This window comes from Pteropus vampyrus, unplaced genomic scaffold, assembly GCF_000151845.1.
Source record: "Pteropus vampyrus isolate Shadow unplaced genomic scaffold, Pvam_2.0 Scaffold739, whole genome shotgun sequence".
NCBI lineage: Eukaryota > Metazoa > Chordata > Mammalia > Chiroptera > Pteropodidae > Pteropus > Pteropus vampyrus.
In genome coordinates this window covers 456,867-473,926 of record NW_011889520.1, presented here as the reverse complement: position 1 = coordinate 473,926, position 17,060 = coordinate 456,867, and the positions used below count along the sequence as shown (strand labels likewise).

Genomic DNA, 17,060 nt, shown 5'->3' with positions numbered 1-17,060 from the left:
GAAAGCCAAATGGTTGTTGTTTTCCCAACCCATTTCATCGTTAAAAGTTCTTGCTTTAAACTTCTTGGCCCTCATCTTCTCCTCCATAAAATGATCTTTCCAATCCCTACCTCACAGCCTTAGTGTGAGGGACATATGAGACAACAGAAGGGTTTTGTAGTTGGTAGGGGGTGTACAACTCTGAGGAGTTATTAGCTTATTCTTATTCTAGGTTATTAAGACCTAATGGCACCTAAACATCCAAAGTGACACAAGAAAAGCAACCCCCTGTCTCTCTCAGGACATTTGCCCCAGCCCATACATCAGTCTTGGCCAACTATCCTTGCTTTCCTCTACAGCACCCGCAGAAGTCCTGGTTCCTACCCTCGGTTCCTTCCTGTTCCTCCCTCGGCTAAGCCGCAATGCCTGGTGGATACAAAGGTGAATGCGGGGACGATGTGGACCCAATGCCCTTTCTGGCACCTCTTGAAAAGGAGAGGATCGAAGCCATGAACAAGCCCTATGACATCAAGAAGTCCTGTTGGGTCAAAGACGAGAAGGAAGGCTTTGTTGCTGGGGAGATCCAGTCTGAACAGGGTGACCAAGTCACTGTGAAGACGATCACCAACCAGGTAAGTGTGGAGTAATCTCCAGGATGAAACCAAGCTTTGAGAGCGGCAAACACCCAGAGTCTGTTGTCTGTGTTTCTGCTCAAGAGGCAGGGTGGCCAGAAGAGCAGATCCCGTATGCTGGGATCAAGTTCAGACTCAATAGCCCTCAAGCTGTGTGGCCGTGGGAAAGATACTTCCTCTCTCTGAGCTTTGGCTCTTTCACAATAGAGATTCCAACTTAATAGGACATACGAAAGTACTTTGTATTCTCTAAAACAGTACATGTGTGTAAGAGCTTATCATGAGAGTTACTCGTCTTTAAAGTCCCAAACAATTCTCATGTGGAATCTGTTTTCTAAGGGTGAGAGTGAGCATCCCACCCATCGGCAGTTGCACTATGTGCCTACGATGGCATGAGGAATGCGAGACAGGGCCCAGGATATTCTGGCCAACATGGGTGAGCACTTCAGCTATATTAGCAACAGATGGTGGCTCCCAAGCCCCTTACTGCATAGTAGTGGTATCTTGGCTTGCATGAACACAACACTAAACATTCAGGAGTTTTGCAGCCAATTATTAAAACTTTGGCAGCTTAATGTCAGCCATGGTAGAAATATTTATACCATGGGAATTGAAAAGCGGTATAAATCAGGGATTTTATTTTCTTTTCCATACAGATAGTTTACCAGCACACCACTATCTCTGCTAGTCCACACTCTCTTACTATGAGAGGTAACTTGAGAAAGTGAATAGAAAATTTGGTTTATTAAACCCCTATCCTATTGCAAACTCCTAGCAGGGCACTGGACATTTTATTTAATACTTTCAACAACTTTGTGTAGTAGGAGCAGGACTTACTGACCCCATCTTGCAGTAAGATCAAAGTGACTTTAGGTCACTTGCCCACAGTCACAATGATAAACTCAGATTCAAACCCAGCTGTGTCTGGCTCAAATGCGCATGCCTCCTGTACATCACCACACCATCTGTCCTTGGTGGGCTACAAAGGGGGAGTGTGAGATTGATCCTTTCCATGATCAGAACTTGCAACAGCTAAGCTTTACTTTGCACACATGCACACCCTTTGAGGGGAGTGGCAGGAGAGAGATGGATTTTAGCTGGATTAAAGCTATAGCTGGATTAAGGCTATAGCTGGATTAAAGTGGGTTTGAACATGAAAATCAAGCTGCATTCTCAGGATAAACATATTTTTTAAAAGGGCAGCGCATTTCAGTGTTGCAAGAAATGATAGACAATGAGAGCAGAGCCCCAGAGGTCCCAGTTTAGATGAAATTCAAATACGATACTTATTTAAGAACAACACTTAACTGCCATGAGCATCTGAAATGAACGCACCATCCAGCCAGGTTTGGGACACAAAAGACAGATTCACCTAGCTCCTGAGATAAAAGCAAAGACCTCCATCCCTCTGCTGGAGCTGAGAGAGAAGTGTTTGTCCATGGGCAATGCCCAGAGATCTGGACACTATTGGAAATGGACTCTGAATAAAACCCAGCCTGATTTACTAAAGGTGTGGTGGCCATTACTGGGTGGATTTTCCAGAACTGTCAAGATTTCAAATTATCTGCCTATTGGACTCATAAATTTCTAAAAGTCCCAGAAATCCCAGTATGTATTAGTGTGTGTTCAGTCCTCACATCCCAGGCTGCAGGCAGCTCAAAGATATTCGTTTCCTGGATCACAGGTCTTAAGCTTCGGTCCCAGATGATGAAAATTAAAGAGCTGGTGCTAGTTTACATTTACAGATGAAAAATGGGGTACAGAACGGGGACAGGATTTGCTAGCCATGCACAGGAGCTCCGGACTCTTAATGCTGCACTATTTTCATCCTACTAACACATCTACTGCCCAACACCCATTGTTGTCTCCTTTTTGTCTTATTTGCTTGCCTGCTCTCAATTTTATCCTTCAAGGTGGTTTGGTGAAAGCAGGGGAATGTCTTTTTTTATATATAATGAAAAAGTTCATTGCTATTTAGAAACCACCACTAATTCCCAAGGCAGAGAGCTAAGAGTCTCATCTCTACAAAGTGTCCCTGAGATCACTGCGAAAGCTCTGATCAGCTAACAGGATGGACTTGGTGAGAAGAGAAAATTGGGTCAGAGAAGCTCTTAGGGAGGGAATTTCATAGCTTACAAGGTATTTTTCCATGATCCCGCTTAAGTTCATATAATTCTCCCAGAAACCAGCCATGAAGGCTATTGTCATCCCTCCATCAGAGGAGAGGGAGTTAGGATTTATATGGCCTCAGAAGTCCCTCCCCATCTCAAATCTCACAGTGGGACATGGTTGGACCAGGAGTTGAGCCCACTAGACTTCTGGCTCCAGCTCCTTCCAGGACACCAGATTGTATGTGGCAACCTGTGCTGGATGCTGCTGTGGCTGTGACAGTACTATTTCCTAATTCATGCATTGCTGTGTCTTGACATTGCCCCCTAGACTCTCACCGTAAAGAAGGATGATATCCAGCAGATGAACCCACCCAAATTCTACCAAGCCAGCGACATGGCGGACATGACTTTCTTGAACGAGGCCAGTGTCCTGGACAACCTGCGCCAGCGCTACATCAATATGAGGATCTATGTGAGTGCCCAGGGCTGGGGGTGAGGAGGAAAGGGGTACTGCAGATCTTCTGCCCTTCTCCTGATGGAAGGAGCAGTTACTCTACCTTCCCCAGCAACCAATGTACATTATAACAAAGGCAAGGTCACAGGGACCATGTTTTTGACACGTAAGAATTCCCATTTCAAGCATTTAACATCTCTTTGATGGCACCATCTCCATGGGCAGCTAAAAAGTACCTTTTGCTGAAGCTGTCACCCAGAAGTCTTCCTCCCCACTCATCCCTGCAAACTCTCCAATCAAAACATCATTTTCCCCCTAGCAATTTCATATGGTTTGATTAGAATTCCCTCCCTGTCCCTCCATCGGTTTATCCTCACTCCCTCCTCCCTTCCTTCCCTCCCTCTTTCTTTGCTTCCCTTATCCTTGCCTCCCTTCTTTTTCTTTCTTCCTTCTATCCATCTATGTAACCATTCATTCAACAAACATTGAGCACTATGCCAGGATGAGCAAACTGAGTTGCCATCAGTCCCTCAACCACCTTGGAAATCCTAAAGCAGAAGTATGATTTCCTGAAGATGCTGGTGACTGGACTCAACAGGGGATGCAAGGAAATTTTGGTGTTTGTCTCTCTAGATGTCTACTATAACAGAAAGGTGTTTATCTGGTTGGAATAGATGAAGTAGAGCCTGACTTCAAGGTCAAAGGCACTGAGGATTTCTAGTGATTTACAACGATAGCCAAGATGGCTGCTGCATGCTTCTTCCCCTCAACCTACTTCGATACTATTTTAGTTCCAGAGTCAGGTCCCCAACAACATCATAGCCCCAGGCAGTGCTAGAAGATTCTAGAAATCTCTTGGGGATATTTTCTGGGCCTGCATATTTTAAGGATATTTGCTGGCCTAGAGGCTAGTTGGTCATCATTGGACCTCAGGTCTGGAAAGGACCATATTTGCTCCTGGATGAGCCTAGAGTTTGGGCTGAAATGTCTATGTGGGCTCGATTGCCAAGCTCAGGCCTGGGCCTTACTCAGGGCCACTCTGCAGCCAAACCCTTTCTGCCTGTGGGTGGCTAAGCAACTGCAGGATCTGTGGAGTGTGGCCTGAGGAGCCAGGCCAAGGAGTTTCCTGTCAGTTGAATAACTGACAGGCAGGTTCGGCTCCACAGTCCCAACTGCTTACCTCTCATGTCCCTCCTGCAAGGGTGGGGGCATGGGAGACCTCTTCTTTTCATTCTGACTGAAACAGGGATATAACTGCCTTCCAGGCTGTTGTCTGCCCACTGAGACAGGGCTGGAGGAAGTGATTCAATGGCTGGAATCCCAAAATGAGAGACTGTGTATCATACTCTCAACTCTTAATAAGATTCCTTTAAAAACTCAACATATCACAGCTATGCTATGGAGAAACTAGGGCCTGGGGAGAGGGTTATTCCCACTTGGACCAAAGTAGAAAGTTTTAAGTTGAACTGAAAAGAGGCACAGAACAGAGGTGACTGATCAATATGAGTATCCAGCAAGGAAAAAGGAAAATTTGGGACCTGTGGTTGGGGACCAATGGATTTGGCCATTTCCTGTCCTCACTTATTCCCCCCTTAGATAATTTCTTTTACCACTTTGTTGCTTATTCTGATTTTTTAAATGGGTTAATTTTTTTACAGAATTGCATTGGGGTAAAAAGAGAAGCTAGTGTCCTCTTCTTAAGAATAAATCAAACCCAGCTGCCCACCAGTAGGGAATCATGGCCACCCAGTGAGGACTTCACAGCTGTTCAAACCCCACAGAAATCTCTCTGTGAACTCTCATGGAAAATCTCCCAGATATATTAAGAAGAAAAGCTAGATATAAAACAGTATTATAAACTACTATCTTCAGTTGTAAAAACAGGTGGGGCATAAGAACGTATGTCTGGATTAGTTTGTACATGCATCAGAAACTATGGAAGTGGGTATTAGAAAGTACCACAGCAGTTACCTGTGGGAAGAATGGGTGGTGGGCACTGAGCAGTTGGGGGAACTTTTTGATGCATATTTATTCCTACAGTGACCATGTTATCTGTTCAAATAATTAAACCAAAAGAAAATGAAACAAATATAAAGAGAAGACTTATTTTGCTCACTGAGTAAAGACTCAGACATAGATTTTGCCCCCAAATAAGACATCGTTATGTCTCTCTAGGTTGGCAGTGACCTCCAGCCAGACTGCTCTGTGACAGGCTAGGACACGGAGGGAAAAGGACAACAGGAGGAAGGGCCAGCTAACCATCTTCTTTCTCTCTCACCAGACCTACTCGGGCTTGTTCTGCGTGACAGTCAACCCCTACAAGTGGCTGCCCATCTACGGGGTCCGAGTGGTCAACATGTACAAAGGCAAGAAGCGCACAGAGATGCCACCCCACCTCTTCTCCATCTCAGACAATGCCTACCACGACATGCTCATGGGTGCGTGGGGTGTGGCCTGCTGGGGCTCTCTTGGTGGGTGACAGAAATTCCTTTGCCATTGTAGCTCCAAATGCATTAGAACCACATGTTACCCAATATCAGCCCGGACCCCACACCACCTGCTGAAGTTCTTGGCTAAATGTTGAGTAGCAGCAGCATGTGATATTAATATCAGGAGCACTGGGCACTTGCTAAGTACCAGCCCAACCTCACATCCTATCTCATTTAAGCATCACAAAAACCAGGGTGCCAAGTTAAGTAACTTGCCCAGAACTCAAGTCAGCATTTAACCATTCCTTATACGATCTCTGCCATACAATTTAGAGGCCCCATGAAGTGATTTTTATTACCACTTCTCTATTTTGCTAATGACTAAGTAGCTTTATGGGATGAAACTGGTAGATACAGGTAGGGGGTCAATTCTTGGCCCTTTTTGCAAAGATGTACACTGCAGAGGCAGGTATATCACCTTGGACCCCACAGGATCCTGGGATTTTGGACCCCTGGCTGCTGTAGTTACTCTCCAAGTTGGGTGAGATACAGGGAGAACCAGACTGTTGGTGAGGGTGATGTCAAATGTCTAGTTTCTAAGTATTTCCTAATTACATCTTCCGGTAATGTTTTCTTCCCTGCAGACCGTGAAAATCAGTCTATGCTAATCACGTAAGTGTCCTTTCTGTCCCTCAGTCTATATATATTTAATTAGATCTGTATCTTACACTAGTAATTAAGCCTTCTTAAATTGATTGGTGGGAACTTATATGGAAATCTGAAGGCAGCAAGTGGGCTTGGCGGGACGAGTAAGTCTGCACCTACTAAACCAAAGGGAGCCTCCGTGTCCCCAAGCACCCTAAACCTATATGTCTCAGCTGAAGAGTGAAATGTGATCATGCTCAGCCTGCACTTTTTATTACTCTACTTTTCTGCGGCCATTCCCCTCTTCATGCTTCACGTACTGCTCTCATTTTCTACCTGCAGTGGAGAATCTGGTGCTGGCAAGACTGAGAACACAAAGAAGGTCATCCAGTACTTTGCCAATATCGGAGGAATTGGCAAACAGTCATCAGATAAGAAGGTAGGGCCAACTGGGCGGGCTCGCGGATCTGCCATCCCCAGCCTGCTCTGTCTTTGGGCCCACACAGCAGTGCCCGTGTAACCCTCACAGCTGTTCTGTGGGTTAGGGCCATTTTACAAACTAGAAGACTGAGGCTTAGAGAGAAGCAGCTTAAGTGGGGTCACACAGGGAGAAGGTGGCTGCAAACCCGGATCTCCTCCACAAGATGGACTCTATGCCCCAGGCCACATCTTATATGCAGACCCTGGTGACTCAGAGGTGGGGGGAGCATTAGCTGGGCCAGTGGCAGCGGTCAAAAGCCAACAAAGAAAAGGAAGGTTGAGAAAGAGACCAGGGATGACCAGGGTGTTCAGCTCCCAAGGGGGTCTCTCTACCAAGAGCAAAGTGAGAAAATAATAGCTAAGAATCAAGGCCTGTCATCTACCAGGTTCCCCTCCAATGTCAAGGGCTGCATAGGAACAGTCATTAGGCAGTGAATGGCCCTCCTCCCAGGTCCCCTCCAGTTCTGATTTCCCAGCCTCCCTAAGGCTGTTCCCCTCCTGGCTCCTGGCACATAAGCCACTGTCATTTGAAACCCCTGGGTCTCCAGGCAGTAGCTGACTGGCCATCACACCTTGTGTTTCTCTCTGGGTCAGGGGTCCCTGGAGGATCAAATCATCCAGGCAAACCCTGTGCTGGAGGCTTTCGGGAACGCCAAGACCACCAGGAACAACAATTCCTCTCGCTTTGTAAGTGTGAGCAGTGGCAACGGTTGGCCCTGGGGGTGGCAGGACAAGTATCCTCACCCCATTCCAGGTAAGGAAATTGGGCCTGATTTAAACATGTCAATGGAATTAGGCCAGTCATGGCAACTCCTTTCCAGAGATTTTTATCAATCAGGGTCTATATCAAACAGAGCCCAAATCAGTATTTAAACCAAGGAGTTTGAATACAGAAACATAGGAACATAGTAAGAGGGGCTGAGACATCAGACAGGGGAGCCAGATATTTGCAATGGCCGGAAGCTGCAGACTCGCTCCACAATCCTATAGGCTATGCCACAGACCCTAGATTGACCTCTGACCTGCACGGGACACCCATAACTCTGCATACAGCAACATCTGGCCCCATTACATACCCTAAGAGCCCTTTGAATTCAGGGAACTGTCAATCAGTGACCTCTGCCAAACCTGGGCCCCGTGTTGCTCTAGAACTAGAACTGTGTGTCCTTTCTCACAACCCTCCCCTCTCCTCCCTGCTTAGGGCAAGTTCATCCGGATCCACTTTGGAAGTGCAGGCAAACTGGCTGGAGCTGACATCGAGAGCTGTGAGTCAGACCCTTTTGGAGGGTTTTTCCAGGCAGGGCCACCTCCACAATGTGTGAGGCCCAGTGAAAAATAAAAATGAGGGATCTTTTGTTCAAAGAGTATGAAGAATTTCAAAACAGCAACAGAGGAACATTAAGCCAAGCGTGGAGCCCTTCTGAATGTAGCCCTGTCTCATGCCCAGCTTGTTTCCCCTCCATCAGCAGTCAGGCCCCCTGAAACTGTGCGTCCTGGGGAGAGGGTAGAATGAACCCATGACTGACTATGGCACTGGGCTTTAAGGACAGAGGAGCCTTGCTTTCTGTGGAACTCTGCACTTCAGGCAGAACTGGTTGAACTTACAGGCATTTTTGCTTATTCTTTTCCAGATCTCTTAGAGAAATCTCGTGTCATCTCACAGCAAGCAGCCGAGAGAAGTTACCACATTTTCTACCAGATTCTCTCTAACAAGAAGCCTGAACTTGTTGGTAAAGACCTTTATGTCTGTCTGCCTGCCCCTTACCTTGCTTTTCCTCTTTCTTCAATAATGAAAGAATTCACATGTATGGAAGGTCTGGTGTCATCCCTGTGATTCTGCATGAATCCCTTTAGTTTAGAGTTACGCAAGTAGGTTTTGAGAACTTTTTCTAAATTCTAATAACATCTCATCTTCACAACAGCCTTATGAGGCTTAATACCATTGTTGGCCTATTTCACAGATGGGCTTTGGGATGCCTGCAACTCATGGCTAATACATAGACCTGGGATATGGGACTTTAGAATCCTTTCTCCACTGTCTTGGACATGCTGCCTCTGGGCCCGATGCTCAGACAGCAGCAGAGGGGTTAGCCCAGGACCACAGTTAGCTCTGCCAGTGCTTGTGTGTGAAATGACAACAGGCTTCTCTGGGGGGCACAGCTCACACTGAGGGTACAGCTCGGCAAGCAAAGTGCACACATTCACTCAGCTGGATGCCCTTGTGCGGGCACCAACATGCTTAACTGTCTATGGAAGACCTGCTCAGGATGTAAGGTGAGGGGAGGGATGAAGAGTCAATCTTCCATATACACACCTCCTTAACCCAGACTAGGGCATTGGACACTGAACCCACTCATAGGCGGGCTTTATTTGTTTGACACAGTAAACAAATTAATTAATGGATGGCTTTCTGAAATTGGGAGACTTCACATAGAAACCCAATTTCCTGGTTTCTCTAGAGTAGCAGAAGATCTGGTAGCTTTGAGCCTGCTCTCCCATATGGCACTAATCAGACCAGCTAAGTGGTGGTGGCCCCTTTGGATGAAACTCAGGCTCTCCTGTTTACCACACTCCCCACCAAGCCCTATTGCCTCTCTGTAGCAGAGTGGCAGCTTCTATTTATCTTTCTTCTTGAGATGTAGCTTTCCTCAACAGTAGAGATAAAAGGAAAGCAAAGTACATCTTATACCCATCCATGTCTCTTCCAAAAGTGAAAAAACAAAGATAGACCAAGAGGGACACACATTCGAAGAAAAATAAAAGTGAGCATATTTCTTTGTAAAAGTGACGATGTCTCATGCATATTATATGCAAGTGATTATTATTGCCCACTGCAATCATTTGTTACCTCTTGCCTTAGAGTCTGGTCTGCTCTTTATAGGAGAGAGGAAGGAGAAAGGTTTTAATTCATTTATTCCTAAAATATCTGTTAGGTGCCTACTAGGTACCACGTACTAGGCCAAGTGACAGAAGACACAACCAAGTCCCTAAGACACTCCTGCCACTCTAAAGCTTCTTGTGTGACACTGTTTAAGTCCCTCCATGACTCTGGGTAACCACAGAGGGAAAGAATCATGTCTTATTCAGCTCTGTGTGACGGTGCCCACCATCACATTTGGCACATGAGAGGCATTTAGAGATATTGGTTAGAAATGAAACAAGACACGTGTCACCAACCTGTTAACCCACTCTCCTGCTCTTGGCAGAGAGTTTGCTGCTGGTCCCCAACCCTAAGGAATATCACTGGGTGAGCCAAGGTGTCACCATGGTGGATAACATGGACGACAAGGAGGAGCTGCAGATCACAGACGTAAGTGGGTGGGCATGGCTGGCAAAAGACAGGAGAGCCAAGATGGAAACTTTAGGACCCTGCATACACTGCCATCAGAATTGAGGTGGGATCAGATTCTCCAACTGTCGGGCAGCAGCCCAGATTCCTCTCTAACAAGAAGCCTGAACTTGTTGGTTGCAGGTGGCATTTCTTCCAAGCCATCATAGCAAGCAGAGTTTGTCTTTGCAGAGGTAAACTAGAATTCCAAAGAGACTTAAGGGGGCCATGTCTTCCATGTATTTGTTTTGCCTTTCCAGTCCAGCCAAACATGTCTACTGTACCCTCTCTTTCTTCTGCTCTTGTAGCACTGAGCACCTGTGACTTCTGCTAGAAGTATTTGTATAATCTCTCTTCTTTGACAACACAATTGATTCCTGATGCATCTTTGCCTTCCCTTCTCCTAATACCTAGCATGAAGCCTTAGCAATAATAATGATGGTAATAATAATTCTACTTCCCACTTATTTTTATGTGTCAAGTGCAATACTAAACATTTATAGATCATTCTGATTTATCCTATGACTTCCTACTATCCCCATTTTCAAGATGGCTAAATGGAGGCCAGAGAGGTTAAACAAATATAATGACTATATTGCAGAGCATCTGGTCTGGGCTCCTTGGAGAAAAACATACCTCCCTGTTCAGGATGTGTCCGATATCCCGAGTTCACGCCATGCTGCTGTGGCTCATTGGTGCCACCCCCACAGTGGCAGTGATGTGACCTCCACTCTGGAATGAAAAGCCAGGAGGTTCTCAGCTTTCTCCTCCCTGTGGCCTTGTAGGTTGCCTTTGACGTACTGGGTTTCAGCGCTGAGGAGAAGATTGGTGTTTACAAGCTGACTGGGGGCATCATGCACTTTGGCAACATGAAGTTCAAGCAGAAGCCCAGAGAGGAACAAGCTGAAGTGGATACCACCGAGGGTAGGTGTTGGGCTGGGGCCATTCAGGGAGGAGGTAGCCAGTGGCAGGAGTTCCGTGCTCTCCAGAGCTTCATGCACATTTTAGATACGTGACATAAACCAAGAATATTCCTTGGATGCCCAGACGTCAATACTCTCAGAGAGACATGACCGAGAGTTAGAGATGATTTGGGTTTCTATACTCTGCTTTGCCACTTGACCTTGACTGAGTGTGGAAACCATCTCAGACTTCTGTTTTCTCACTGGCAACATGTGGTCTCCTCTGTCCTCCCCTTACCCCTTCCCCCACCATAATAGACTGTGCTAGATTTTGTCTTTCTTATACTCACCTGCTTTTTCCATCCCTGCTTAGTGGCTGACAAAGTCGCCCATCTCATGGGTCTCAATTCCGGGGAACTCCAGAAGGGCATCACCAGGCCCCGGGTTAAAGTAGGCAACGAGTTTGTGCAAAAGGGTCAGAACATGGAACAGTGCAACAACTCCATCGGGGCTCTGGGCAAGGCTGTCTATGACAAGATGTTCAAGTGGCTGGTGGTCAGGATCAACAAGACCTTGGACACCAAGATGCAGAGGCAGTTCTTCATCGGGGTGCTAGACATTGCCGGCTTTGAGATCTTTGAGGTATGCCTGGCCTCGCCTTCGTTTCTGCTTCGGGATGGCTATTTTCCTTTTATAAGCTACTTTTCAGCATGGTTCTCCTGTTTCTCACCTTAGACCTGGGTTGGGCCAATCTCAGTTTGCTCCTGTGTCTCTGACTTTTGACCTCCAGAAAGTCCCATCTTCTTTTGTATCGTACCTAGTAATAAAGAATGATAATGGAGAGAATTAATGGTGTGCTGGAACCAGCCTATACTGGCTCCCAGAGCTTATTATTACATTTTCTGGAATTCTGTGAGCCAATTGACATCATGTTGATATAAGGTCATGGTGAGAGTATTTATACGATGGAAACTGGCCAACACTACAAATCAAGCTTTCTTTGAGAGAGAGAGAAAGAGCTGACTTACCAGCACAACATTGGTAGCCTCCCACTCTTGCCTATACAAATGAGACTAAGTTCTCATCACAAGACTAGTGTTGTGGGTCAGGAAGATTTCACCTTTATAGTTGCAAGACGCATGATTAGGAGTCAGTAGACTGGTTCTGGACTCAGGCTGGTCACCAACTAGCTGTGTGGCCATAGGAAAGTGGCTACCCATCTCTGAGCCTCCTTTTTCTCGACTCTAAAATGAGCAGACTGGAGGAGATGATCTCTAAGGTCCATTTCAGTTCTGCTACCCTATTATTCTAATATTCCACTAACCGCAGATGGACTTAAAAAAAAAAAAAACAACAACCAGCTAAGCCCGATTTCTTTAGGCGCTAAAAGTCTAATTTGGCTACTGTCTATAATAAAATCATTTCATTTAAAAAGATGGGAGGATCCTTAAAGAGAATTTCCAAACTGTGCTCCCTGGAGTCCTGGGCAGCGATTGATGGCTAGCAGGGATGGGATTAGGGAAGAAGAAGGACAGATACCCTGTGCCAACAGCAGAGTGTGTACAATGGAAAAATAGGGGTTATATCTCAGATCGGCCATTTCCAAGATGTGTGTGCCTCTGTTTCCCCATCTATACTCAGGAACACTAATAATTCTTGCCTCGTAAAGTTTCTGAGCAGATGTAGCTTAGCCCAGGGTCTGATGCATGCATGTGCTCCACGAATGTTACATTGCAATTTCAATGGCACCTCTACTTAAACTTATTTTTCATATGAGGCTTCTTCATGGGATTTCATTAGGACAAAAAAGTAGTCTCTAACTTTTAAAAAGAGGAACTTATAAACCCCTCAGACCCCTTCATCTTACAGATGATGGTGAGAAAAACCACACAGAGCAAAGACACAACAGGGCTCAGATCCATAAACATCTCAAATAATTTCCATGCCTGAAAAGAAAACAGTTTTTTCAGTAACCACGCAGGATCAGAGTCTGGCTGCCTGGGATTCAGGTCCCAGCATCAGTACTGTGTGGCCAGGAGCATGTGCTCAAGCTGCTCTGTCTTTGCAAGGAGAGTAATGAAGAATTGCTTCTCACAGGGGTGATGGGGGCACTGAAGCGGTGGTCACTGTTAAGGCATTTGGGGCAGTGGCTGATACATGTTGGCCCTTGACAAATTTTAGCTCTGCTAGTGGCTCATCACTTGCTCTTAGGAAATGCTCTGTTTGTGTCTGAGCTGAGACCACTCTTTCTGTCCTCCTACCATAGTTCAACAGCTTTGAACAGCTGTGTATCAACTTCACCAACGAGAAACTGCAGCAGTTTTTCAACCACCATATGTTCGTGCTGGAGCAGGAGGAGTACAAGAGGGAAGGCATTGAATGGGTCTTCATAGACTTTGGCCTTGACCTGCAGGCCTGCATCGACCTCCTGGAAAAGGTAGCCTGCTTCTCAAATGAGGGGCTTGGAGAGAGACTGGGGCCCTGACCACGACACTCTTCAAGAGGGGATTTTGCTGGGGCCTGCAGGGAGGTGGCACCTGGATCCGGGCCAGTCAGCAACACTGCTGATGACCTTGGTTGGTCTGACCTCTAGCTTCTTCTCTGCAAAATGGGTACAACAATGACTACAGTGACCACACTTAGTTGGGCTACTGTATGCCTTAACTCACTGGATCATCACAAGCTACCACATGCAGAGGGTAATTTATTATAACCATTCCATAGATGGGAACATTGAGACACAGCAAAGAGAGGTCACTTCAAGATCATATAACCTATGAGTGGCAGAGTCAAGCTTTAACCCAGACAATCTAATAATCTGCCCTATAATCACACCATAGGGATGTTTTAGCAAATGGCCTAGTTTAAGGATAGATATTGTTTGATTAAATGCAGAAAAGGAGTAGAAAAGGACATTAACAGGACAGATGACCAAATTTGAGCAAAGTTTGTTTATAGTAGCATATCAATGTTAATCTCCTGGTTTTCATTATTGTACAGAGGTTATGTCAACATTAAGAGAAATTGGATCAATGGTATTTAGGAATGCTTTGCATTATTTTTGCAAGCCTGACATTACAACAAAATGAAAAGTTCAAAAATTTTTTTAAAAACATATCTTGTCTCTGAGGCTCATCCTTGGGCCCATCACAGAAAATTTATGATCAAGACAGCCAGGGCTCTTGGATGTGGGCCTAATTTTAACCCTCCAGGAAAACAGAATCTCCAAAATCAGGCTGCATGCAAGATCCCCCCAACCCCCAACACCTACAAATACCTCCCTGTCCAGAAGTCACAGAGCCTGGAGTGCCCTCATGCTTGAGCTTTGGGGTTAAGCAATACCCTCTTCCAGAAGTCTTCTCTAAAAATCCAGACCCTCCACAGATGAAGAATATTAATTCACTAACAGCATTTATGAAGTCCCCCTTTCGCGTGTGTGAGAAGAGACCTAGAACAACATGAGGCTCTTGGGTAGTCAGGAATGTAATTGAAGGAGAGGAGCAGATAAAAGAGAAGTACTCATGGCAAGATCAATTGTCATTGATTTCAACATTTTTCTGAGGGCCAACTGTGCCTGGTACCACTGTTTGGATGGGGTTAACATTTAGGGAGATATCTACCCCCTTCAGACTTCAGACTTCCCTTCTGTTGGACTTGAATTCTAGGCTCTTTCAAGTCTAAATGGCCACAGCATTCAAAGACCAGACCATGGAGCAACCAGGCACCATACCCAGAGTTCTGCTTCCTGGCTGGCCACATGGGCGAGTGAGGCACCCCTCCCACACCAGAGTGTCCCCTATGGGATCCTGTAGGCCGCTCTAATGCCATTCTCTTCTCTTGTAGCCCATGGGCATTTTCTCCATCTTGGAAGAACAGTGCGTCTTCCCCAAGGCCACTGATGCCACATTCAAAGCAGCCCTGTATGACAACCATCTGGGCAAGTCCAGCAACTTCCTCAAACCAAAGGGAGGAGGCAAGGGCAAGGGTCCTGAGGCCCACTTTGAGCTCATCCACTATGCAGGCACCGTGAGTACCACCTCTGCACCCCCAGTGGCCACCTGCTGGCTGCCGTTCCCTCCCGCTATTATAGATCCATCCTAACACAACCTTCCAGAGGTTAACTAGTACAGCCATGATATAACAGGGTAATCAGCTCATTAAAATGAACTCCGGCTTATACTTTTTCATCAGTTCTCCATGTAAGAATTCAAAAGCAATCTAGCCAAGGATGCCTGTTAGAGAAAACCAGCAATTTGTGCCCTCAGACCTACCATGGTCACACCATTGTCTATGACATTCAGTTTGACAGATGAACTTTGATCTGGTCAGAAATGAAAACTCTTGCAAAAAAATTTTTCATGAGCCCATTAATTATTTCCTAGGCGATTAACTTATTCCTATGACAGTTTGTGTCTGCCAAACCAAATCTATAGAGTGGCGTGGATTTTTCATTCATGGTAAACTCAGTCCTTGGGGAAGGGGCAAATTAAGTGCAGCCAAGACTCAGATTCTATTTGAGTGATTGATAGGGAAGACAACATTTGTCCAGCCAGCTTATAAGAATGTGTTTGGCTTCCTTGGGATTTCAGTATTGCCATAAATGTCAATGTTCCTGTTATCACCAGAGTTTGGGTTTAACTACAGAGCAACAGAAGCCTTAACAGAGCCATCACTAAAGTGGCTGTTGGGTCTAAAGTTTTATGATCTCATCAACCTTAACAATGCCAATTACTCACAAAAGTTATAGTACCAATACCTAGAGCAAACAGCAGGCTTGGGGCCCAATTGCAGTGCTCAACCTCACCTCCCATACTGAAATGAGAATAGCTCCATATTTATAGCAATGAAATAGTCAAAGTCAAATGGGGGCTCTGAACTTCAAAGAAGGCTCTAAAGTAAGGCCCAGAGATGACAAACATCTATCTGTATAGGAGATGGAAAACCCAAAGGTTTGGGCTTCTCAACTCCTCCCACAGTGTGTGCTCAACGGAAGGATCTGAAAGGCTCCTTCCTCTTTGCCTCCTTAGCTGGGGCCATGTGGCACAATGGGAAACAGAAATTTATGGGTGTCCAATTACCTGGACATATGAAGCCCCTAGTTCTGGATGGAACTTCTACCAGGCAATGGCCCAGGGGATGTGTGCTCCTTAGCAAGGAGAGACCAAATGTCCTTGTAGGGAGTTCTTTATGTAGCTCAGGAGTCCACTGGTCAAGGTCAGTCACTGACAGCAAGGACTAAGCCTGGAAGATCAGCCTACTTGTGTAGAAGAAGACCCGGAGGTCAGGGAGGCTCAGTGTGGCCAGCAATGAAGATATGCAAGAGAAGATCACAGCCTGGCATAGTAGCTGGGGAGTCCTGGTTTGTGGGCAAAGCCCAGAGGCAGGATATCCTAGGTGGGAAGGTTACAAATGCTTAAGAAAACAGAGGATGGGGACTCTACCTAGGGAATCCGTAGGACTCAGGGGCATCGCAGGACTCCAGGGAAGTCAGCAGGACAAAAATGGAAGCACCAAGAGATGGGAGATTGGTCCTAGAAACTGAGAGCAGGTAGAGCTATAAGTAGAGATTCTGGTTGTGGTAGGCTGGGCCCAAAATGTAACCACTGGCATCTGTCTTGCTCCAGGTGGGTTACAACATCACTGGCTGGCTGGAGAAGAACAAAGACCCCCTGAATGAAACAGTGGTGGGTTTGTTCCAGAAATCGACTCTGGGGATCCTGGCCCTTCTCTTCAAAGAAGAGGAGGCTCCAAGTATGGCTGACCCCTTGTTGTGTCCAGTCTCCTCGTGCTAATGCCCTTTAATGGCCAAAATGGAAAGAAAGAAAAAGAGCTTTTTTATTCAACTCTTGTTGAATGAATGACTTAATGAATTATGAATGAATTAATGAATGTCATGATTTGACAAGGTGCTTGAGGCAGGCCATGGAGGATACTGCAGTAGAGGGGTATAGTGCATCTTGGGAGCTCCTGAATGATCATTGGTCCCATATCACCTCTAGGTGTAACAATACTATTTTCGAAAAGTTGACACCCAAAAGTTCTGTGCTTATTCTCCACTCCCTGCTTTCCTCCATCTGAGGCAAATGCCAAGCCCAGCCCT

At 45.9% G+C, this 17,060-nt stretch overlaps 1 protein-coding gene across 2 annotated transcripts in view; it reads left to right on the top strand.

The window, feature by feature from the left end:
• The first annotated feature begins 401 nt into the window (after positions 1–401).
• The window catches only part of LOC105309439 (myosin-16), a 55,071-nt gene continuing 38,412 nt past the window's right edge, over positions 402–17,060 (top strand). For both annotated transcript variants that reach the window (XM_011385611.2, XM_023526178.1), the window contains exons 1-14: positions 402–611; positions 3,051–3,194; positions 5,458–5,614; positions 6,250–6,277; positions 6,593–6,689; positions 7,325–7,417; positions 7,932–7,995; positions 8,362–8,460; positions 9,937–10,040; positions 10,844–10,982; positions 11,334–11,602; positions 13,227–13,397; positions 14,804–14,986; positions 16,585–16,711. In XM_011385611.2, coding sequence (XP_011383913.1) covers positions 402–611; positions 3,051–3,194; positions 5,458–5,614; positions 6,250–6,277; positions 6,593–6,689; positions 7,325–7,417; positions 7,932–7,995; positions 8,362–8,460; positions 9,937–10,040; positions 10,844–10,982; positions 11,334–11,602; positions 13,227–13,397; positions 14,804–14,986; positions 16,585–16,711 — 1,885 coding nt within the window. The remainder of the gene's footprint in view (positions 612–3,050; positions 3,195–5,457; positions 5,615–6,249; positions 6,278–6,592; positions 6,690–7,324; positions 7,418–7,931; positions 7,996–8,361; positions 8,461–9,936; positions 10,041–10,843; positions 10,983–11,333; positions 11,603–13,226; positions 13,398–14,803; positions 14,987–16,584; positions 16,712–17,060) is intronic.